Below are 24,956 nucleotides of genomic sequence, written 5' to 3' on the forward strand. Positions count from 1 at the left end.
TGTTGCCATGATGGAACAGCCTTGCAGCTTCAAAGCCAGGCTGCTGTCTAACCAGAGGGATCCCTAACCACCAGACTATGCCACAGCAATGCGTGGTCGGGCACAGCTAGTATATAATAAATGTTCATTTTTTTTGGTTCAACAATAAATGTGAATTCTTCTTCATGGAAAAATAAGACATCCCCTGAAAATAAGACCTAGAGCATCTTTGGGAACAAAAATTAATTTAAGACACTGTCCTATTTTCGGGGAAACACGGTAGCTTGAAATCTAGTATTTCTAGGCTTCTAACCAGGAGTGTCCTTCACAGCAACATTTCTTGCGGCAGGGTTACCGTCGGAAATATTTACATTGGCGAGATAGCGAGATAGCGAGAACACATGGTCCAGATGACAAACAAGCTGGATAAAATTAACAAATTACGTCGGAATTGACAAAAAGCTGTGTCTCTTTGATGCATATATGTTGTTGGCACACGAGAAGGGCCATTGCAATAGAATGGGATGCAAAGTGATTGAACTGGCAGAGGCAGATGAGCTGGAGAAGGGCCCAGGACAAGCTCACTGCTGCAATGTTGTAATGCACAAATGGGGAGGAGGGGGAGGACAGCTTCAAACTATAATCAAATATTAAAACTTATGATTTATGCACATCACTGCAGGAGAAGAACTCACAAGTTATTCATATGCCATGACACAGCGGTGCATTTTTTTTGGCTCTGAAATTGATGGGTCTTGTATTAGCGCTTCTCTTTAAATCATGGATCAGAGTTGAATTAAGACTAAGGTTGTGCAATCCGGGTAAACCTTGACATGTTTCGTGTCCTGGCTTTTGGTGGGACCCTGATCATTTTTTGGGGAGTCTCCCGAAATCTGAAGGGCAGATATCTGTTTTCGCTCTGGCTGCTGAAAGATCCGTTTTCTATCTGCATATTATGGATAGGGAGCTTCCCAAGTTCCCCTTCCCATCACAGCATTTAAGTAGTTTTTACTCTAGAGAAGAGGCACTCAACTGCAGGCAGGTGCTCACTTTAAGGAGGCTTCTTACCTGTTTCTCTACTCTACAGGAAAGGCGCTCAGCTGCAGGCAGATGCACACGCTTTCTGGGCCTGCATGCCACACACACACACACTCCAAGGCAAGGAGGCAACAGGCAAGTTCTGTTTCTTACTCTAGCGGAGGTGTTCAGCTTCAGTCAGGCACGAACTTTAAGGAGGCATCTTACTTTTTTCTCTACTCTAGAGGAAAGGCACTCAGCTGCAGGCAGATGCACACGCTTTCTGGGCCTGTACGCCACACACACACTCTCCAAGGCAATGAGGCAACAGGCAAGTTCTGTTTCTTACTCTAGAGGAGGCTCTCAGCTGTAGGCAGATGTGAGATTTAAGGAGGCTTCCTACCTGTTTCCCTACTCTAGAGGAGAGGCGCTCGGCTACGGGCAGGCTGCATGCCACACGCGCACTCTCCAAGGCAAGGAGGCAATTTCTGTTTTTTACTCTAGAGGAGGCGCTTGGCTGCAGGCAGGTACATGCACTTTCTGGGCCTGCACGCCACACACACACACATTTTCCAAAGCATTGAGGCTGCTCACAAAAAACAGGCGAGGAGCTGGGATCAGCTCCCGCTTGCTTTCGTGTCGAGCTGATTTTCGTACCAGGAGCGGGCTTCCTGTTACGTGCTCCCAAAGGTAACGAAAGTAACGAAAGAACGAATGTAACGAAGGAAACAGGATCTGCGCACAACAGACCCCAGGAGACCCCACCACACATCCCCCCCCCTCTCTCTCGTGACTTTCTAGCTATGGAGCCAGAATGTTATGTTTTATCTGTCTCAAATAAAATTATACTATAAAATAGGATATTTTTTTTCCTTCTGAAGAATGGAATGACATTTCACACTGCCGTCTTTCTACTTTTAGGGAGAAGATGCCATTCCATCATGTCACAGCTGGGCTGTTATATAAAGGGAACTACCTGAACAGGTCCATTTCGGCAGGCAGCGACAGCGAGCAGTTGGCCAACATCTCAGTAGAAGAATTAGATGGTAAGAACGAGTCATCAACCAATGTATATATTTTCTTTTAATTTTTTTTATTTATGCTTTTATTGATACATAAAAAGTAAGGGAACACATTTTGCAGAATAAACTAAGTAAGAAAAAAAAAGTCAGAGAAATATTCCATGAAAGAAAAAAAAGGAGCACCCACCCCATCCCCCAACAAAAACGTCTATGTAGCGTCTTCCAGGTCCTCTGCTTAGCAAGTCCAGTTTTCTTTCTATCTATTCTTTTTCCTGCCTTGGAGATTATACTTCCACTGGCCTTGGGTTGTTGTCTTTTCCTATTCTATAATGTTCTACTAATTATTTTCTTTATTTATTTCTTTAATTGCTTATTTTTTCTAGATATCGGTCCATTTTACTCCAATCCGTCCTTTGCCTTTTTGTGTTGTTCTGTGATACTATTTGTGTCAAAAAGTCCATGTTTTTTATATCTGTCGCTCTTAGGTACCATTTTTCCAAGGCAGGAATTTCACAGTTTTTCCATAGTTGTGCTAGGCAAATCCTGGCGGCAGTTACCAAATATACAAACAGCTTATTCGTATTGATGTCCATCTGGAAATCTGTAATTCCTAATAGGAAATACTCTGGTTTTAGCCCGAACTTTTTTGCAGTATTTTCTCCATCTCTTTATGGACCTCTCGCCAATATTTTTTTTATTTTTTTACACCCCCACCACATATGTATAAAGTCTCCTTTGTGTTTCTCACATTTCCAGCATTTACCATTACCTTTTCCTTTACTGAATCTGCTCAGTCTCTCTGGAGTAAGATACCACCTAAAGAACATCTTATACCAGTTCTCCTTCATCTCGACAGCATATGTATATTTTTGTTTTTTCTCCATATCTCTTCCCATTCTGTCATATTTATCGTATGTCCAGCATCCCCCGCCCATGTTATCATTACCTCCTTGGCATATACTTCATCTGTTTCCCATGCTAGCAGTTGCTGGTATAATATTTTAATTAATTTAGTTTCTGTTTTTACTATTTTATCCCAGCATGTGTCCTTGATTTGGAATCCTATCCTTTTATCCTCTATGTTGCCAGTAATTCAGCCATGTCATAGACGGTTCTAATCGTTGAATTTCTTCATATGTTTTTAGGCTCATTTCTTGATTGTCCATTTTCAATATTTGTCTATAGGTTACCCATCTTTCTCTTGGGATTTCTCTCATGTGCTCTGCCTCCATTGGCGAGAGCCATAGCGGTACCTTTGTATAAAATTTGTTCTTATATTTTTCCCACATTCTTATAAGGGCAGCCCTTATATAGTGATTTTTAAAGTTCCTCTCCTTACTACTTGTCCCTTTCCAAACCTTTCCAAAGGTCGCATCCCTCCAAAGCCAACATTTTCCTCTTTTTTAGTGTGGCCCAATCCTTCACCCAACTTAACGCCGCTGCATCGTAATAAAGTTGCAGATCCGGCAGGCCAAGCCCTCCTCTTCTGGTGTCGTCCTTAAGACATTTAAAACCTATTCTTGCCTTCTAATTTGCCCAGATGAACTTCCTTATTTCTTTGTGCCAACCTTCTATTGTTGTTTTAGTTCTCAATATTGGCAAATTCTGAAATAAGAATAGAGCTTCTGGATGTATATATTTTCTATACTAATGTGCAGGCAGTCTGATTAAAATTTCCCAACTTATACATGAGGTTATAGTATAGAGGACATCTTATCCAGGTCTTACGAGATCAGAACATCTTCTTTGGGGTTAAAGAGGACTTTTGGGAAACTATACTAAAGTCGGAAAGAAAATTAATAACAAAATTATATAATAAATTGCTGGAATGGGAAACGGAGACGGAAGTGGTAAAGAATTCGATGGTGAACTGGGCAAAAAAATATAGCTAGATCAATTTTTCTGTCGGAATGGACTGAGATCTGGACAAGAAGAATGAAATTCACGTATGCCACGGATCTAAAAGAAAATTGTCTAAAAATGATACATAGATGGTATTTGACCCCTAAAAAACTAAGTGTTATGTATAAACAAGCCAATGATAAATGTTGGAAATGTAAGACTAAGGAGGGCACATTTTATCATTGCTGGTGGACTTGCAACAAAGTAAGAAAATTTTGGAATATGGTACATGGTGAAAGTCAGAAATTTTTAAAGATGAATTACTCAATGAAACCAGAGACTTACCTTTTGGGCATTTTGGATAAATACATTTTTCATGATATCAATAAAGAAAAACTAGTAATATTTTTGTCAACGGCAGCAAGGATGGTCCTTGCAAAGAAGTGGAAGATGGAGCAGATACCGGATAGAGAAGATTGGTTAAAAAAAATATGGGAAATAAAAGATATGGACCAACTAACATATTATTTGAAAAAAAAATACTGGTAAGGGTGTAAAGAGGACTGACTGGTCGCTATTTGAAGAGTACATGAATCTAAATTACAATCCTTGAAGAATAGAAGGAAAATAAAGATTTTCTTTTTAATCAAACGGGAGAGAATTAAAAAGAATTAGAACAAAAGAAAAACAGTACAGGAACAAGAGTTGAGTGGAAGTTCAAAAGTTTTTTTTAACTATTTGAGAACACAGAAATGCTGGACCATTCCAACAACTATCATGTCAGACTACACAGAGAAGCCATTGAAATCCACAAGCATGTGGACAACTTCAACAGAAAGGAAGAAACCATGAAAATGAACAAAATCTGGCTACCAGTATTAAAAAAATCTTTCTCCTCCTTTTCTATTTCTCTTAACTTTCCTATAAATATTGTTCCCCCTCTTTCGATGTAGACATTGTTTGAAATTTTTCAATAAAAATTATTTTAAAAAAGAAACAAGAACGTGCACCATTCTGAATAATATGTTTCCCTTTAAAAAGCTAAGAGAATGAGCTTCTTTAATTAAACTCGGACTTACCTACTTGACTTTTGCTACTTATGTAACATGGTCTTTCAAGCACTGCAAATTCTCAAGTTCTTTGTGCATGGAAGGATGGAAAAGCAAAGCCTAATAACACAGTAATTCTAAGGACTGGCAATGGCTTAGGAAAAAGGAAAGTCTACGTTAAATTGGTTTGTCATCCAAATTAAAATGGATGTATTTTAAAAGTTAATAAAAGCTTCTGGAAACGGCAGGTGTGGAAGCCTCTGTTGTTTACTTTCCTAAATAACTCTCTTATGCCCACAAGATTAAAAGATTTCCAAGTGTTATGTTTACCCTGCCCTGTGGAGGACTCAGGAGAATAGGCATGACACTATATTCCTCCCTTGGCATTCTATTGTTATACAACGACACACTATATAAAAGTTGTTGCCATAAAGGTTACTCTAAATTGGCTTACTTAAGAAGTTGAAACTTTAAAACTTTGAAAGGTTGAAACTTTGAATTATCAAGATCTCATAGTGGGAACAAGTATCAGCTATGAATATAAAAGCTGTACATATAGATAATAGGTATGTCCAAAAATTAGTTTTGAATCTTATATCGGATTGATATTGGATTGATCTCGTTTTTTGAGACGCATTCCGATACGTTGTCTCACGGCGCAACTGGCAATGTATTTTGAACCATCGTTGGCCCATTCTCTAATTGTCTCTTAATGTTTTGTTAATTCCCCCCCCCCCCAAAATTTTTTAAATATATTTTTAAAAATACTTTAAAAAATATTTTTGTTTCTGCAACCTACCTTGAATGGGAGCTTAGCGCAGCCTAACATGGCTGCCGCTCCTCGGCCAATCAGAAGCTTCCACGATGGACACAAAAGTGGGGGCTAGGGTCCTCTGCGTCCACGTGGAAGATTGCCATAAAAGCCCATTGTGTAGCCCGGGCGAGCCATTCTGGGCTGGGCTTTGCGCGGAGAGGGTGGTGGTCTGCAAACGGAGAGCAAGCAAGCCTCGTGTCTGGAGGGAGAACGAGGGTGAAGGGGCCCGGTCTGGCTGTTCCCACAGAGGGGTTAGGGTTTTGTTGCTGGTTCTTTCTCTAGGCAAGGGAATTTCTAGTTTTCAAAGTATCTTTGCACACCTTGCCAGGGCATTGCTTGGCGTGGTGGTCACAGGTCCATTTCTAATTGAAGGCATTGGGTTGAGGCTTGTGGGATTACATAGCCAGAGACACCATTGATTTCCAGTGTCCTTCTTGCTTACAAATATAGCAAGGGAATTTCTAGTTTTCAAAGTATCTTTGCACAACTTGCAAGGGCATTGCAAATTTGATGAGGATAGCTCAAGAAATGAGGGCAGGAGAGCCCTGTAAAGTCCCCCCCCACCCGGTTCCTTTTTTTTGGTGATTGCACATGCGCATCCACCATTTTACTAACATTTTAAATCATTACGAATTTTTGGAAATATCCGAAATTTTTGGGTGAAAAAATCAGAAATACTTTCTATATCGTAGCGCCAGCGCCCCCTACTTTAGAAACAAGAATTGAAACATTTTTTTCATTGATCGGACATGCCTAGTATATACTCGAAGATAAGCCTAGTTTTTCAGCCCTTATTTATGAGCTGAAAAAGCCTCCCCCGGCTTATAATCGGGTCAAGGTCAAGCCAGGCAGCAGATCCTGGAGACTACAGTATGTTTTCTTTTCCAAAACCTCCCTTCTCCGCTTCTCCTCCCAGGCTCGAGTTATCTTATTTTTTAAGAGAGAGAGAGAGACAAGAAGAGAATGTTTTCCAAAGCGAAAGGAGAGTGAGTGAGAACCTCTTGCAAGCCAGGAAGAAGAAAAAGATTGCATGGGTGGAAGGGGAAGAAAAAGAGAGACTCTTGCAAGTTTGCAGGATTTATTATTATTTTTACTATTATTGCAAGAATGTTTGAGTCAATAGGGAGGGAAGGAGGGAAAGAAGAGCAACAGAAGGTGTGTATTTCTTTTTATTCCTAAGGAAACAAAAATGGGGTGGGTTTTTTGGGAGAGGAAGGGAAGTTTTAAAAAGCCTTTTCTGGCTACTTTTAGAGTTTGAAAAGGGAGAAATAAAAGAGGTGGGAAAGGGGAGGAGAAAAGAGGCCAAAGTTGTTTTTAGGGGGTTTTGCTTGCATTTCTTCCTTGGGCAAATGCATGCCCTAAAGCTTGTAAATAATATATAAATTGAATATGTTATTGACATATTCAATAACACTAAAGGAAAGCTGGTACAAAATCTTTTTCAGGTGGTACATCACTCCGGTAAAATTGGCAAAATTTAACAAGAGTAAGAACGGGGAAGAATGCTGGAAATGTAGGAAAGAGAAGGGAGATTTTTTTTCACATGTGGTGGGGGTGCAAGAAGATTAAAAAGTTTTGGAGAACAATACAGAAAGAAATGGAGATCATATTACAAATAAAGCTTGTACTAACACCAGAATATTTTCTATTAGGGTTAACGGACTTTTTCACGGACTTAAACGATGAAAAATTGTTTATATACATGATAAGTGCAGCTAGAATCACGATCGCAAAACTGTGGAAAACAGAGGAGACACCGTCAATAGAACAATGGATATTGAAATTGATGGATATACAAAATATGGACACATTAATGCAGATAATCTCAAAAAAAAACCAAGGATAAAAACGGACTGGAATAAACTAAGAAAATATCTAAGGGAAAAAAGAAATTTGAAAATATAGAGGGTGATATTAGTTAAGAGTAGACACTCTTGGGTTTTAAGAATATTGTTTCGGGAGAGAATTGAGAAAATCAAGAACCAAATTGCAGAGCAGGGGAACTGGAAGGTAATGCAGAGAGGAGGGGGGGCCGAGGGGAATTATGTGGTTGTGTATTATTATTATTATTATTATTATTATTATTATTATTATTATTATTATTATTATTATCATTATTATTATTTGTGCTATCTTTTGCTTGTTTTCTGCTTATATGGTCATATGTGGCTCTCTCTTTTTATTGTATCACTAAAACTATAAATAAAATGTGTGTGTATATATATATATATATATATATATATATATATATATATATATAAATTTTCCCCCTACAAATACATTAATTTAATATATGAATTTTTCCCTCATATGTTTGCAGGTCTTCGCAAATCCTTTATACATATAGATATCTAGAGATTTCCATGTACCTGTATATCTGTACCTATATGTATACATTAATTTTATATATGAATTTCCCCACACGTTTGCAAGTCTCTGCAAGTCCTATAAAGATATAATTCTCTATATATAGAGCAATGTCTAGATAGATAGATATTAATATAGATATAGGCCTTTTAAATATGCACACACACACACAGATGTCTAGATAGATGTAAACATAGATAAATGGGACTTGCAAATATTGCAGGAGGGAAATGCACATATATAGAGAGAGGATTTTTCAGGGGGAAAATGCAAATCTTAAATTAGTATATATAATTATAGAGCTATCTAGCTTTGCATTGATTATATAGGCATTGAATGTTTGCCTGTTACTATGTTGGAAGCCGGCCTAAGTCCCCATGGGGAGATAGATAGAGCAGGATACAAAGGAATTTGTTGTTATTGTTGTTGTTGTTGATGATGATGATGATTATAAAGTTATTGTTGATACCATATTTTTTTTGTTGACCCTACTTAGCTTACTGTCCCTGTCCCCTGTGGTTTATTCCTTTGTGTTCATGTGGCCCGCCCTTGTTTTTACTGTTTCTTTGACTTCTTGTTGTAATGTATATTATATCTATTGTATTGTTTTAATTGTGTTATGATATGTTGTTTTTATATTTTATTATATTGTATTGCTCTGGGCATGGCCCCATGTAAGCCGCCCCGAGTCCCCGTTGGGGAGATGGTGGCGGGGTATAAATAAAGTTTTATTATTATTATTATTATTATTATTATTATTATTATTATTATTATTATTACTGTTTTGCTTTGAAATACAGTAAATATTCAAAAAACATTTACCCCAATTATGCCTCAGTTAATGTAATTTTATTGCTATCTATTTTTTTTTTTTGAAATTTACCAGTAGCTGCTGCATTTCCCACCCTCGACTTATACTCGAGTCAATAAGTTTTCCCAGTTTTTTGTGGTAAAATTAGGTGCCTTGGCTTATATTCGAGTCGGCTTATATTCGAGTGTATACGATATTTTCTGCTCCATCTTCCTGAGGGGACTCAGAATGGATTACTGGTACATATATGGCAAACATTCAATGCAGTTTATACAATTGACAAAGACAGACAGTACACAAACAGAGGCAAGGCTTCCCTCTTTTCATATCCAGCTCGACTTGACCATTTTTTTGGGTCAAAATTTCATTGTATCTTGGCTATTTAGTCCATCCCAAATGTTTTTTTTCTGATTTGCCTCTGATGGTGATAACCACATGGGTGTTTTTGTGTATAAAATTTCTTTGTACAGTAGAGTCTCACTTATCCAACATAAACAGGCCGGCAGAACGTTGGATAAGTGAATATCTTGGATAATAAGGAGGGATTAAGGAAAAGCCTATTAAACATCAAATTAGGTTATGATTTTACAAATTAAGCACCAAAACATCATGTTATACAACAAATTTGACAGAAAAAGTAGTTCAATGCGCAGTAATGCTATGTAGTAATTACTGTATTTACGAATTTAGCACCAAAATATCACGATGTATTGAAAACATTGACTCCAAAAATGTGTTGGATAATCCAGAACGTTGGATAAGCGAGTGTTGGATAAGTGAGATTCTACTGTATCTCTCCAGGTTTTGATTAATGAGGATCTAATAAAGTGATTACCAAAGTTTTTTTTTCTACCTTTCTTTTTCTGTACCAAAGGTACGCGTGCCATCCATGTCTTAAATTGAAGCTTTCTAGTGTCAATAGATTGTCTTTCGATAATGATGCCCAATCTTTTATCCATGTCAATGTGCATGTCTCGTAGTAAAGTTTTAGATTTGCCAACATATTTTCAGGGTGCCTTTTACCTCCCCGCTAAGGCGGTACCTTTTTATCTACTCACATTGTTGTTTTCAGACTGCTAGGTAAGCAGAAAGCTGGGGCTGATGGTGGGAGCTCACCTTGACCCCCGGCTTCCGGTTGGCAAGATCTTCTGTAGATGGCGGTTTAACCCATTGTGCAACCTTTGTTTTCCAAGAGTAGAGTCTTGATAGTAGGTCTGTAAGTGACTGTAGATACCTTTCTGGATCCACATGGCCTTTCATGATGAGGGCATAGGTTCCCAGATGGAAGGTGGTCACGACAGGGGTTTGCTTGACGCACCTTCCTCTTTGCACATTTCTCCCTTTTGCCCGCTATTTGTGCTTCCTCAAAATCCATTACACCATTTGTAAAAGCAGTAACATAACATTAGTTCCAATATTTGAGTGTCAGGGCTTCCCAGTTCTCGGTGATTATTCCGCATTTCTAAGGTTGGCTTTAAGCTCATCTTTAAATCGTTTTTGTTGTCCACCAACATTTTGTTTAATCTATATATATTATAAAAGTCAGTGTTTGTATGTTTGTGGGTATGTTTGTGGGTATGTGTGCGGCGGACAACGGTGTATGTGGCAGCTTTCTGATTGGCCGCCATTATCACAGGCCACTGTGATCGCCAGGAATCACTGACATGGACCAAATTTGGCATACTTAACCCCTATGACCCACTTTACGTCCTGGTGCACTTTGGGTGAGGATGGCCCAAGGATGATGGGATTTAGAGTACTTTCAATCGCTTCAACTCCCACAGACCACTGTGATGCCCACCAGTGACGTAACTGGACAAAACTTGGCAGGCAAAACCCCCATGACCCCCTTTAGATCCTGGAGCAGTTTGGGGGAGGACAGACCAAGGATGATGGGACTTACAGTACCTTCACTCACTTCTTCAGACCACTGCAACTGCCATGAATGACAGAACTGAACCAAACTTGGTACAAATATCCCAAATGACACACTTTACATGCTGCAACTGTTTGGGGGAAGATGGACCAAGGATTATGGGATTTGCAGTTCCTTCACCCAATTTGCCTCCCACAGACCACTGTGATGCCCATGAATGACAAAAATGTACCAAACTTGATACAAAGGTGCACTGTGGCCCACTTTACATTCTCCTGCAGTGTGAGGGAACAATGGATGATGGGATTTACAGTAACTTCACACAATTCCACAAACTACTGCAACACACTCCAATGACTGATCAAGACCAAACATGGCACACATACCCACAATTACCCATTTTATGTCCTGCTGCAATTTGAGGGACAACGGTCCATGGATGATGGGATTTACAATATGTTCACTCACTTCCTGAGACCACAGCAAACCACACCAATGACTGATAAAGACCAAACTTGGCACACATACTCCCTTTCAACCACTTTACATCCTGGTGTGGTTTGGGGACAACTAAACTCGGCACACATATCCCAAATGACACACTTTACACCCTGCAGCAGTTTTGCGGAGGATGGACCAAGGATTATGGGATTTGCAGTACCTTCACCCAAATCACCTCCCATTGCAAACCCCATCGGCCACAGATCTGCAGCAATGGGCCTATTCATAATATCCAAAACAACTCAATACCCTCTACTAATTACCCGGGCACCGCCGGGTCCCCAAGCTAGTATACTAATAAAATATACTTTACTTTTATTCCGCTCTTTCTCCACGAGAATGGAGTGGATTACAGGTACATATAAGACAAACATTCAATGCTGTTATACAGCTGACAAAGACAGACAGTACACAAACAGAGGCAAGACTTCCCTCTTTTTTCATCTCCGTCATCTGGAGGCTGTGCTCAACTTGGCCATGTGGAGGTGCTGTTCCATTCTTCCATGCCAAGGAGCTTATCATTCATGGATGCCTTCTTGATCGAACTGCTGTCATGTTTTTCAGGGATGTTTTTACCTCCCCAATAAAGCAGTACCTATTTATCTAGTACTAGCTGTTTTCGAACTGCTAGGTAGGCAGAAGCTAGGCTGGTGGCGGTATGTGGATATGAAACTTCTGATGCCTTTAAGACCATCATTTGAGATGTGCTTACTCATGAGGGCTGGATTTTTCATTCTGGACCATCAAAGCAAAGATCGGACTCCCAATGAATAGTGCTTTTCATCAAAATGTTGTCCATCTGGTAGTCCATTGTGTCTGAGTGCAATCTGCTTGTCGTATTCACCAAAGATATTTTTAGATGATGCCATTTGAAAATATTATTCCCATATTGGCCGGTTTACAAGAGTGCGCTATTTTCGCGGACTCCTAATGGTGTCTAATAGGCATGTCTGATCGATGAAAAAAATGTTTCAATTCTCGTTTCTAAAGTAGGGGGCGCTGGCGCTTCGATATAGAAAGTATTTCCGATTTTTTCACCCAAAAATTTCGGATATTTCTGAAAATTCATAATGATTCTAAATGTTTCTAAAATGGCGGACGCGCATGCACAATCGCTACACACCAGGCTTGTATGGCAATCTTCCATGTGGACGCAGAGGACGTTAGACCCCACCTTTGCGTCCATCGTGGAAGTTCTGATTGGCTGGGGAGCGGCAGCCATGTTAGGCTGCGCTAAGCTCCCATTCAAGGTAGGTTGCAGAATTTAAAAAATATATATATATTAAAAAAATTTTGGGGGGGGAATTAACAAAACATTAAGAGACAATTAGAGAATGGTCCAACAATGGTTCAAATTACATTGCTGGTTGCGCTGTGAGACAATGTCTCGGAATGCGTATCAAAAAGCGAGAACAATCCGAAATAATTCTGATGTACGATTCAAAACGATTTTTTGGACATGTCTAGTGTCTAATTGTTGGTAAGCATTTACAGAACCCACTCTTTCTCTCATGTTATGGGTCGGTAAAGCCTGTGTAGAAGCAAGGGCAAATCGCATTTACAGAACTTGAGCACCGTTTTTTTGCAATGAAATGACAGTTATTTATTTATTTACAGTATTTATATTCCGCCCTTCTCACCCCGAAGGGGACTCAGTATACACATACAGGGCAAACATTCAATGCCCATAAACACAGACAGACAGACGCAGAGGCAATTTAACTTTCTCCTGAGGGGATGTTCAATTCTGGCCACAGGGAGGAACAGCTGCTTCATCATCCACTCTGATGGCACTTCCTCACTTCCTCATTCCAACGTTGTAAATTAGTTAAACTTGCCTCCCCACTTTTTTTTATAAGTGGTACCTTATTTCCTACTTGATAGATGCAACTATCTTTCGGGTTGCTAGGTCAGCAACGAGCAGGGGCTATATTTTATTTTTAATTGACGGGTGCTCACCCTGCCACGGGGTGGCCTCGAACTCATGACCTCATGGTCAGAGTGATTTATTGCAGCAGCTGCTCACCAGCCTGTGCCACAGCCCAGCCCAGTTAAAGGAGAATATCATAAAATATCATAAAATAAAGATTCAAACTAGACATCGAACATTAGAAAAGAGAAAAAAAGTAACTTTGATCTTCCTTTTGGCAGTTATCTATGCATATAGATATTCTTACGCTGTCTTTGAAATTGCAGCATATTCCCTCCTTTCAATGATATCTTCTTTCTAAGCACTGAAGCTGAAAGTTATGAAGTAATTTTCTTTTTCTTTAACAAAAGTGTGTGGTTCTACCCAGAAACCATTTCAATGGAAAGTTCAGGCCATAGGTACTCACCAATTGTCCTGAACATCAGGACTTCAAGACATAGATGACAGGAGGTTGGACTGGATGGCCCTTGTCGTCTCTATTCCATCTCTATGATTCGAAGAGCTCTACTGTTCTCCTAGGAGGATTCTTGCATTCTAGCACAATATTGGTGTAGTTGTAGCTGTTGGCTTTTATTCAACAGTAGTGTTGCCTGAGTTATGATGGTTATGATGAGTATGTGTGACAAGTTTGGTCCAGATCCATTGTCAGTTGAGTTCACAGTGCTGTCTTGATGTGGGTCAACCACAGCTCCCATCACCCTTTTTCCATCCCACCCACACGAAAAATACCCCTCCAGTATTTTAGTTTGGTCATGTTGGGTATGGTTACCATGTTTGGTCCAGACCTATTGCCCGTGGGAGCCATCTTTGAAAATACAGTCCTTGAGAAGAAAGAAATAGCAGGAATATACAAAGTATTATTGGAATGGTCAACAGAAATTGAAATGGTAAAGGACTGTATGACCAAATGGGCATCTAACATAGGCCATCCGATAAAAATGGAAGATTGGGAAAGAAATTGGAATAAAAGATTGAAATATACTTATGCATATGGTTTAAAAGAGAACTGGTACAAAATGATGTACCATTGGTACATCACTCCACAAAATTTGGCAAGATGCTATAAAAATTTACAAGATAAATGTTGGAAATGTCAAACTCAGGAGGGGTCTTTCTTCCATATGTGGTGGACATGCAAAATTGCAAAAAAAAAATTGGACAAAAATACATGGAAAAATTCAAGAAATAATAGGATTGAAATTCCAAATGAAACCAGAATACTTTCTTTTAGGAATGCCAGATTTTGAAATGGACATAAGCAAAGACATACTATTCAATTACTTGGTGACAGCGGCTAGAATAATCTATGTTAAAAATTGGAAATCGAAAGAAGTTCCCCAGATTGAGGATTGGAAATTGAAAATATTAGATATTATGAATATGGACAAATTAACGCAATGCCTTAAAAGAAGTCAAGGTATATCAAAGAAATCAGCAGATTGGACCCTTTTGAAAGAATATTTAAAATAAGAGAAAAAGAAAAAGTTGTTTCCCAACTATAAAAAAACAATACTAGTAATGGGGAGGTTATTTTCTATTAAAGAAAAGAAATGAATATTTTTTATAAGTATATGGAATTTGATTTTAAACTTCTATGGAAGAGATCGGAAGTCGACAAACGCCTTTTTTTTCTTTCTTTCTTTCTCTCTTTTTCTTCCAATTTTCCTACTTTTCTTTACCATTTATGTTCTCCCACTTTTATTGTAATGAAAAATACTCGTGAGTGCAATTACATATTTAATTTTTGTAGTTTGTTCTTTTTTCTCTCTCTTTTAATAAAAATGAAATAAAAAAAGAAAAAGAAAATACAGTCCTCCTAGGAGGAGTCTTACTTTCTAACACATGTAGAACATTGATGTTGTTGCAGTTGTTGGCTTTTAGTCAAGACTAGTGATGTCTGGGGTAGGGATTCATTTGGTTATGATGAGTATGTGGGACAAGTTTGGTCCAGATCCATTGTCAGATGGGTTCACAGTGCCTTCTTGATGTGGGTGACTTCCCATCATCTTGTTTCCACCACCACCACCCTGCCAAAAATAACAAAACAAAAAAACCTTCAGTATTTTAGATTGGTCATGTTGGGTATGTGTACCATGTTTGGTCCAGATCCATTGTCATTTGGGTTCACAGTGTCTTCTCGAATGTGGGTAAACCACAGCTCCCATCACCCTGTTTCCACCCAACCACCCCAAAATACTCCTCCAGTATTTTAGGTTGGTTGTGTTGGGCATGTATACCATGTTTGGTCCAGAACTATTGCCGGTGGGAGCCATCTTTGACTACAGCTTTCCTAGGAGGAGTCTTACAAAAATGCCAACGCAGAACGTTGGATAAGCAAGTGTTGGATAAGTGAGACTCTACTGTAATTACTACATAGCATTACTGTGCATGGAACCACTTTTTCTGTCAAATTTGTTGTATAATATGATGTTTTAGTGCTTAATTTGTATAACGATTACCTAATTATCCAACATATTCACTTATCCTGCCGGCCTGTTTATGTTGGATAAGTGAGACTCTACTGTATATTGATAATCTTATATTATCTGCTTAGAACTGGATTATATGAGGCCCCTTCTACACAGCTGTATAAAATGCTCACTGAAGTGGATGATATGGTAGTGTGGAGATAATCCAGTGCAAAGCAGATAATATAAGATTATAAATGGGTTATATAGCTGTGTGGAAGGGCCTTGAGTCTACACTGCCATATAATCCAGTGCAAATTAGATAATCTGTGGAAGAGGCCTAAGTGACGCCCAAGTCTGCCTGTCCCCTGGGCTGAGTTGGTTGCTAGGAGAGCAAGTGGGCGGAACTTAGCCTTGTAACTTGCAGCAATTGGATAAAAACAATGATTCCTCTCCCTCTAATTAGGACTTTATTTTTCTTTTCTTTTTGATGTATCAACCTAGAGGCGTGGATGATGGGTTGTGTTGTCAAATTTCGAGGTTGGGGGGCCTGTAGTTTTGTTATTTTGTCGGTCGCCGTGATGCCATCACTCATTTATATATATATAGATTATTGTTTGGACACCAGCAGATCTATTTGGAGAGATGGTGTTATCTTCTATGTGTGGCTGAAATGACCTGACCTATTCCAAGTAAGTAAGGTGAACCCATTTTTGAGGCACAGAGACTACCAGCAAAAAAAGAAGGGAAGAGAACATGTTGCTTACCTGTAAGTGATGTTGAGTGGTCACCTGCGCACTCACATGACCCTCCCTCCTCCCCTCTTTTTCAGGCCCAGGGTTTCACTCTCAGTGGAACATGGAACTGAAGAGAGAGAGTAGCTTTGGCGCTCTGGAGCATTCCCAGTATGGAGGAGTGAGCGTAGTTCCCACCAAAGCTACTCAGCATTAGGACATGGTCAAGACTCTGCACAGGGGCGAGATCCATTTGTGTGAGTGCACAGGTGGCCACTGAAGGAACCACCGTGGCAGGTAAGCAACATGTTCTTCTACATGTTCATGTATTGTATGTAGGCTTCTAGGAAAACTCCTACCCATCACGCTTGTTCCTAGGTGCGTGAGAAAAGATCAGTGGAGGATTTCTTGCTCATATGTCCATTGTAATTTCAGATGTTCTAGTGGAAGACTAAGGGTGTATCTCCTTTGTAGAAATAACACAGTTTGATACCACTTTAACTGACATGGCTGAATGCTATGAAATCCTGGGAGTTGCCAAAGATTCTAGTGCCTCACCAAGCTACAACTCCCATGATTCCAGGACATTCAACCATAAAAGTGATGTCAAACTGCATTCATTCTGCAGTGTAGACGCACCCTATCTCCTCTACAAAGAATGGAGCATCGATTAAGATGCTTTGAAAGCGATTTCCTGCTACTTGGCAGGGGGTTGGACTGGATGGCCCATGAGGTCTCTTCCAACTCTACTATTCTATGATTCTATGATTCTATGAGATCAAGCTCAATCAAGAATGATCAAGCTCAATCTGATCGGAAATAAGTCAGTGAGAAAGTTTTTAATTCCTTGGTCACAATAGAGCTCCAGATTCAAGTAAATGACTGAGGCCCCTTCTACACTGTCCTTATATCCCAGGCTATCTGCTTTGAACTGGATTATATGAGTCCCCCCTGCCATATAATTTGGGATAACAAGATAACCTGGGATGAGATCATGGGATATAGGCATGTGTAGAAGAGCCCTGAGACACATTGAAGCTTATATTGCAATTCTGGGGAATTTTGGAATCACAGTATATAGCTTAAGTCAGTTTAGAAAGAAGTAGCTGTGCCCGGCCACGCGTTGCTGTGGTGTCGTCCTAAGTCGTCCTAGGGAAATCCTTTGTTGGAAGGCGTTAGCTGGCCCTGATTGTTTCCTGTCTGGAATTCCCCTGTTTTCAGAGTGTTGTTCTTTATTTACTGTCCTGATTGTAGATATTATATTGTTCTGCATTATTATAATACCACAGTAATTATTATATATTATATTTATAATCCTATATTATCTGCTTAGAACTTGATTATACTATGAGGCCCCCTTCTAAACAGCTGTATAAAATCCACACTGAACTGTGGCAGTGTGGGATCAAGATAATCCAGTTCAAAGCAGATACTGTGGATTATTTGCCTTGGAAGGGCCTTGAGTCTAAACTGCCATATAATCCAGTTCAAATCTGATAATCTGTATTTTATAGGCAGTGGGGAAGAGGCCTAACTGAACCCTGCCTGTCCTCGGCGCCATTGTGGCCGAGGGGGTTGCTAGGAGATGAAGGGGCGGGGCCTAAAGGGGACGGGGCCTACCCTTCTGACCAGCAGCCAGGGTTGAAAATGGCTCTTCCTCATCATATAATTTGGACTTTATTTTTCTAGGGTTTTTTTTATTGAAAGACATAGATTGGATCGCTATGTCTTTTGTGGCCAAATTTGGTGTGATTTGGTTCAGTGGTTTTGTTGTTTGCTCAGTCCTACAAACGTCCATTAAATTTTTATATAGAGAGATTAAACAAATTAATGGAGAAGCAGTGGTCTATCCATGTGTATGTTTATGTGCCTTTAAGTCACCTGTCAACTTATGGTGACCCCATACATTTCATAGAGTTGTCTTAGGCAAGAAATGCTGGTGTTGCCTCTCGAATATGATCTTCAGCACCTGGTGTTTGTTGGCAGTTGGCCGTCCAAAATGATCATGAAAGCTAAATGCAACCTCGATAATAATATACTTTATTTATATTCCGCTCTATCTCCCCGAGGGGACTCAGAGTGGATTACAGGTACATATATGGCAAACATTCAATGCTGTTATACAATTGACAAGACAGACTGTACACAAACAGAGGCAAGGCTTCTCTCTTTTTTCATCTCTGGCATCTGGAGGCTGTGCTCGACTTGGTCTCAGGGAGGTGCTGTTGTTCCATTCTTCTGCACTGAGGAGCTTGTCATTCATGGACGCCTTCCTGATTGTACTGCTGGCATGTTTTTCAGGGGCATTTTTACCTCCCTGCTAAAGAAATACCTATTTACTACTAGTTATTTTCGAAGGTAGGTAGGCAGAAGCTAGGCTGACAGCTGTATGTGGATATGAAGCTTTTGTTGCCTTTCAGACCACCATTTGAGATGTGCTTATACTTGAGGGTGTGAGGGCTGGATTTTTCATTCTGGACCACAAACAGAGACAAGGCTTCCCTCTTTTTTCATTTCCGGCACCTGGAGACTGTGCTCAACTTGGCCTTGGGGAGGTGCTGTTGTTTATTTATTTATTTATTTACAGTATTTATATTCCACCCTTCTCACCCCGAAGGGGACTCAGGGCGGATCATATTATACACACATAGGGCAAACATTCAATGCCCATAAACACATCAAACAGAGACCGAGACAGACAGACACAGAGGCAATTTAACCTTCTCCTGAGGGGATGTTCGATTCTGGCCACAGGGGGGAGCAGCTGCTTCATCATCCACTCTGACAGCACTTCCTCATTCCAGGTCGTAAATTAGTTAAACTTGCCTTCCCACTTTTATAAGTGGTACCTTATTTCCTACTTGATAGATGCAACTATCTTTCGGGCTGCTAGGTCAGCAACGAGCAGGGGCTATTTTTTATTTTTAATTGACGGGTGCTCGCCCCACCACAGGCTGGCCTCGAACTCATGACTTCATGGTCAGAGTGATTTATTGCAGCTGCTCAACAGCCTGTGCCACAGCCCGGCCCCCTTTTGTAAAAAATTTTTTTCTTACATTTTACTTTTGTTGTGGTAAAAAAAAATCACATTTTACAGATAAAATGTAGAACCCTGAAATACTGACACATTCTCTTATCGTGCACAATGCTGAGGTTCTCTTAAGATTCACTTTAAAACTGCAATTAAAAATGTACAAAAAAAATCAAAACCCACAAAGCTTCTAAAAACGAACCTGCAGGCACTTCCTCTTGTGGAATGTTTAAAAAGTTAGCCTACTAAAGAAAACAGTCGATTTCTTGTGAAGGTTTTGAAGAAATATGGATCAGTTCATTTTATTTGGGAATTCAATAGTATCCTTGGTGATAATGCTGACTCCATGGCTTCTGATCCCAGAATTGACCCTGCTGCCACTGGTTGTAGCCCTGAGATTGGTTTTTGTAGCCACAATTGTTTCCTCTTCCTCTGAAGTTCTGGTTATAATTCCCTCTGTTGGGCATTCCACCTCTGCTATAATTTCCTCTATTTGTATAACCACCGCCACCACCGCCACCACCACCTCTGGTCGGGAAAACAGGTCCACGAGGATATGGATAACCAATGGCCCCACCACTGCCACCACCTCCGCGCTGTGGCATGTTGCCGCCTCTTCTATTGTATCCACCACGATTCTCAGGGACTCCTCCTCTGAAGTTTCCACGCATGTTAAATCCACCACGTCCTCTCTGTCCACCTCTGTTAAACTGGTTTTTACCACTTTTTTATTACTCTTCTTTGAGCCAGTGTTTTGCTTTTTCCCTTCTTCCATGCTGAGGAGCTTGTTGTCTATGGACGCCTTCCTCGTCAAACCTATTTATCTACTCACATTGCTGTTTTCGAACTGCTAGGTAGGCAGAAGCTAAGCTGACGGCATGAGCTCACCCCGCCCGTGGCTTGAACTGCCAAGTTCTTCTGTAGCTGGCCGTTTAACCTGCTGTGCTAGCCGTAGCCCAAATGTTCAGAAGCAGTGTGAACTTGTTCCTGGACAAGGTGAAACAATGAGGGAAATCTATTGCCATCATGGCACATTGTGGTCTGTCTCTGGTTTCCAAAGAGAACCCTTTCTGTAAAAAAAGTATAAAAATAAAAGAAATATGAAAGGTTCTACCGGCCTCAAGTAGCCCAGTCTTCCCATATCAGCTTAATTGAATCAGACTCCACAGGCGGAAGAATGGTAAATGTCCCTTTTCTGCGACTGTGAGTCATATTGAGTCTTCTTTGTGACAGCCAGATAAAAGCTGGTAGCAAATGGTTGTGGTAATGCTGCAGTATCTGACATACATGAAAAGCTTGTTTGGGTGACATATTATCGGCAGTGAAATATTGTCATGTCTAGTCAGTCTCGTACCTTTCCAGGATGCTCCATTTTATCCCACCTTCACACTTCTCTACAACTTTTCTCCGACATATTCTGGGACCACGGAGCATACTTACTAGTCCTCATTAGGAGATTTTGGGGTTATCCATCTTTGGTGACCTTTTATTATATTTTATTCCACTTCTGAACATTTTTTGCTGTTGTCATTTTGAATCCCGTATATATTAGTGTATAAGCCAACTTTTTGATAAGTTGAGGGCAGGTATCGGGATCAAAATTATGGATTTTGACATGATCCATGGATATTTATTTATTTATCGTGTCAGAAACAAATTGTGAGTACAGTGTTCCCTCACTTATCGCGGGGGTTACATTCCAGGACCACCCGCGATAAATGAAAATCCGTGAAGTAGGGACACTATTTTAATTTTAATATTTATACATTATTTTGAAGCCTTTCCTAACAGCACTCCAGCTGGCCACACTGGGAAACATGGAGGACTTGGAAGAGGAGGCGGAGTCCTGCACAAGTCCCGCTGTTGCACCCCAACAATAGCGGAAAACAAAGCACTGCAAATCCGCTTGAAAAGTCCCGTTGCAAAGTCAAAGAAGCAAGGTAAACAAAGCAGAGTCAATCTCAATCCAGGAACAAGGAAGTCACGATAAAAAGGCAAGGTCTACTCGGGAGTAGCGGCTCGGCACGGCTCTCCTGAAACTGGAAACTCGGCACGGATTCAGAAGACAAGGCAAGGAGCTGGAAACTGGAACCTCTTCCGAGGAAAGGCAAAGTTGACACCGCAATGAAAATACAGTGCAGAGTACTTTTAACAGAATCACAAGTCTGTAAGAATTAGGGAGTACAGGGCCCCCGACAGTTCTCATGGGAAAACTAATCATTATCTAGTTTGAGAGCGAGTCTTTGACTTCTTCTCAGTTCTTGTTTTCTACTTCTGTCTTTGGTAACAAAATCTCTCTGATTAAAACTTCAATTCTCCCCCAAGTCTGTACCATCTGGTGCGGTTAACGCTGGAGAGAATTCGGAATGTTTGCCAATTAGCGGATCTATGATATCCGGCACCTGCAAGGCCATGGGGCCTGAGTTCTGAGCAGGAATGTCTTCGAATTCCGCCGCCTCATCTGTTTCTGACTCCAGCTCTCGATGTAACCTGGGCCATGATGGCTGAGTCACAACACCCGCCCCTTTTTCCGAGTCCTCCACGTTTCCCAGTGTGACCGGCTGGAGTGGCGGCAGAAACAGGAGCTTGGCCGCCTCTTCCAGACTCCTGCTTCTGCTGCCGCTGCTGCCCACTCTCATTCTCTTACCCACCCACCCTCCCTCGCTTGCGTGCTCACTCACCGGGCTGGAGTGGCGTTTCTTCTTCCCTGGCTGCAGGAGCAGAGGCAGCCAGAGCAACATGGCAGACACAAAGCAAGGGGGCAGCAAGGGGGTAAATAAATAAATAAATAAATTCCCGCAAAATACTGAGTCCGCGATAAGCGGACCGTGAAGTGGCGGGGGAATGCTGTACAGCGATAATGTATAAAAAAACCCACAAAATTAAAAACTTGGCATTATGCTAAATTTCCTTTGAGCACTTCAAGTGCCTCTGGTGTAGAGTAGAGTAGAAGGCTCAGACCAAATTGTAGTAAGTGGTCTGTGATTTGCTCTTCTCCACATTAGCATGTCCTGGACTCTACTTTGTAGCCCCATTTCCTAACACTGGCTCTGCATCTGATATTTGGGTGTGCTGCAATGTTCCAGTGGGATTCCCAGGTAATCCTCGCAGCTCGAGATGCTTGTCTGTTCTTAAAATGAAAAGCACACGTCTGCATTTTAGATGGATTAGGAATCAGCTGGTTTTCCCTGTAATAGGCAGTAAGAGCATCTAAAGCTTCAGAGAGCTTCTGTTCAACCATTTCAAAGCTCCCTGCTTGGGTGGTGATGGCACAATTGTCAGCATAGATGAAACTTTCTGTTTTCTGGCCATGTATTAGGCAGTAAGAGCACCTAAAGCTTCTGTTCAACCATTTCAAAGCTCCCTGCTTGGGTGGTGATAGCACAATCGTCAGCATAGATGAAACTCTTTGTTTTCTGGCCATGTAATAGACAGTAAGAGCACCTAAAGCTTCTGTTCAACCATTTCAAAGCTCCCTGGTGATGGCAGTAAGAGCAGCTAAAGCTTCAGAGAGCTTCTGTTCAACCATTTCAAAGCTCCCTGCTTGGGTGGTGATGGCACAATCGTCAGCATAGATGAAACTCTCTGCCTCTTCTGGCAGTAGCTAATCATTTGTGTAATATTAACAGCTAAGGTACAGTGGTAATATTGATTCATGGATAAATCAATCCAGGTTTTTGGGTTGATTTTTTGGTGAAAAATTCTGTTGGGTGAATTCTATTAAAGCTAAAGGATATTTTTAAAGCACGTAGAGTAGAATCTCACTTATCCAACATAAACAGGCTGGCAGAACGTTGGATAACTGAATATGTTGGATAACAAGGAGGGATTAGGGAAAAGCCTATTAAACATCAAATTAGATTATAATTTTACAAATTAAGCACTAAAACATCATGTTATACAATGCCAAGGCAGATAATCCACAGTATCTGCTTAGAACTGGATTATCTTGAGTCCACACTGCCATATAATCCAGTTCAGTGTGGATTTTAAACAGCTGTGTAGAAGGGGCCTCATATAATCCAGTTCTAAGCAGATAATTAAGATTATAAATATAATGTGTAATAATTACTGTGGTATAATAATACGGAACAATATAATCTCTAAAACCAGGACAGTAAATAAAGAGCAGCACTCTGAATGCAGGGAAATTGGGAATTCCAGAAAGGAAACAATCAGGGCCAGCTAACACCTCCCAAGAAAGAATTCCTGCAGAAAGGAAGTTGAGAAGGGAGAGAAGCAGTGTGTATTACCAAAGTCATTATTATTACTATCATTGTTAATACAGTAGAGTCTCACTTATCCAACGTAAACTGGCCGGCAGAACGTTGGATAAGCGAATATGTTGGATAATACGGAGAGATTAAGGAAAAGCCTATTAAACATCAAATTAGACAGAAAAAGTAGTTCAATACGAAGTAATGCTATGTAGTAATTACTGTATTTACGAATTTAGCACCAAATATCACGATGTTTTAAAAACATTGACTACAAAAATGCATTGGATAATCCAGAACGTTGGATAAATGTGTGTTGGATAAGTGGGACTCTACAGTACCACAAACTATAGAGATTTTCAGACTAGAGTGAGGTTGCATGGGTTTTGAGAATGTATAAGAACATGCAGTGACATGGGACCCTTCCTAATTATATTTTAGTCGGACAGAATATCCTGGAAAATCTCAATATCCTAATCTTTGCCTATAAATGTGAAAATTAAGGAATGATTGTTTATTTAAATATCCTTTAGTGACTGTACATATGGCAACAAAACTGGTTCATTCATTCATTGCATTTGCTTCTTCGCACACCTACAACCAATGGACGAGGTTGTACATGTTCGCAAAATACCTGGAAAAATATCAGCATCATTGCTGTCTTCTGAGACTTGTATCTCTGGAACTTAATTGTAGTGTATAAGATCAGTGGTTCAGCCAATTTTGAATTCATTCCAGTCAAGAAGATTAATCCATTCCAGAATGAGATTATAAAGGAAGGAATTGAGAGAGTCTGCATTTGTTTTAATCACTCATTTAGGGACTGCCATGATTGGTTAAAGAAGGCATCCCTGTGGTTGTAAGTCGGGCTCCCATTTACAAATTATAAAGTCCAAAGATGTGGATTTTTGGAAGTCTAAGAACCACTGCATATGTATTCAATCCCTTTCCTCATCTGTATATTTATGGAAGTCAAAGTTAAGTGTGTATACATGTATGCATGTGTGTTGGTTGGATTTTTGTTTGTACCACAATGGATCTTACATGGCTTGATGCATCTGAATCGATCCAGTTCCAAAGGTGACAAAGTCCAGGAACAGCCAGGTATCACAATCAGGAAGATATACTGTATATACTCGAGTATAAGCCAACCCGAATATAAACTGAGACACCTAATTTTACCACAAAAAAACTGGAAAAACATTGACTCCGTTATAAGCCAAGATACCAATAAAATTAATTGAGGCATCAGTAGTTTAAATGTTTTTAAAATTTACATCAAACCGTTCAACTCTGATTAAATCTGTATTTTCATCTTCATCAATGTAAATGTATCCTTTTAATAATCATAGAGTGAA

The 24,956-nt window shown here is 40.1% G+C and overlaps 1 protein-coding gene across 5 annotated transcripts in view; it reads left to right on the top strand.

Annotated features, from left to right (window-relative positions):
* Nucleotides 1-24,956, top strand: part of caln1 (calneuron 1) — an 89,856-nt gene that overhangs the window by 27,571 nt on the left and 37,329 nt on the right. For 4 of the 5 annotated variants that reach the window (XM_062959063.1, XM_008121684.2, XM_062959062.1 and 1 more), the window contains one exon: nucleotides 1,918-2,042. In XM_062959063.1, the coding sequence (XP_062815133.1) occupies nucleotides 1,925-2,042 (118 nt within the window). In that variant the 5' untranslated portion in view covers nucleotides 1,918-1,924. Of the gene's footprint in view, nucleotides 1-1,917; nucleotides 2,043-16,448; nucleotides 16,648-24,956 lie in introns of all 5 variants that reach the window. The other variant, XR_010000069.1, reaches the window with a different exon arrangement.

The sequence above is a fragment of the Anolis carolinensis genome, unplaced genomic scaffold (genome assembly GCF_035594765.1).
Source record: "Anolis carolinensis isolate JA03-04 unplaced genomic scaffold, rAnoCar3.1.pri scaffold_7, whole genome shotgun sequence".
Classification (NCBI taxonomy): Eukaryota; Metazoa; Chordata; class Lepidosauria; order Squamata; family Dactyloidae; genus Anolis; species Anolis carolinensis.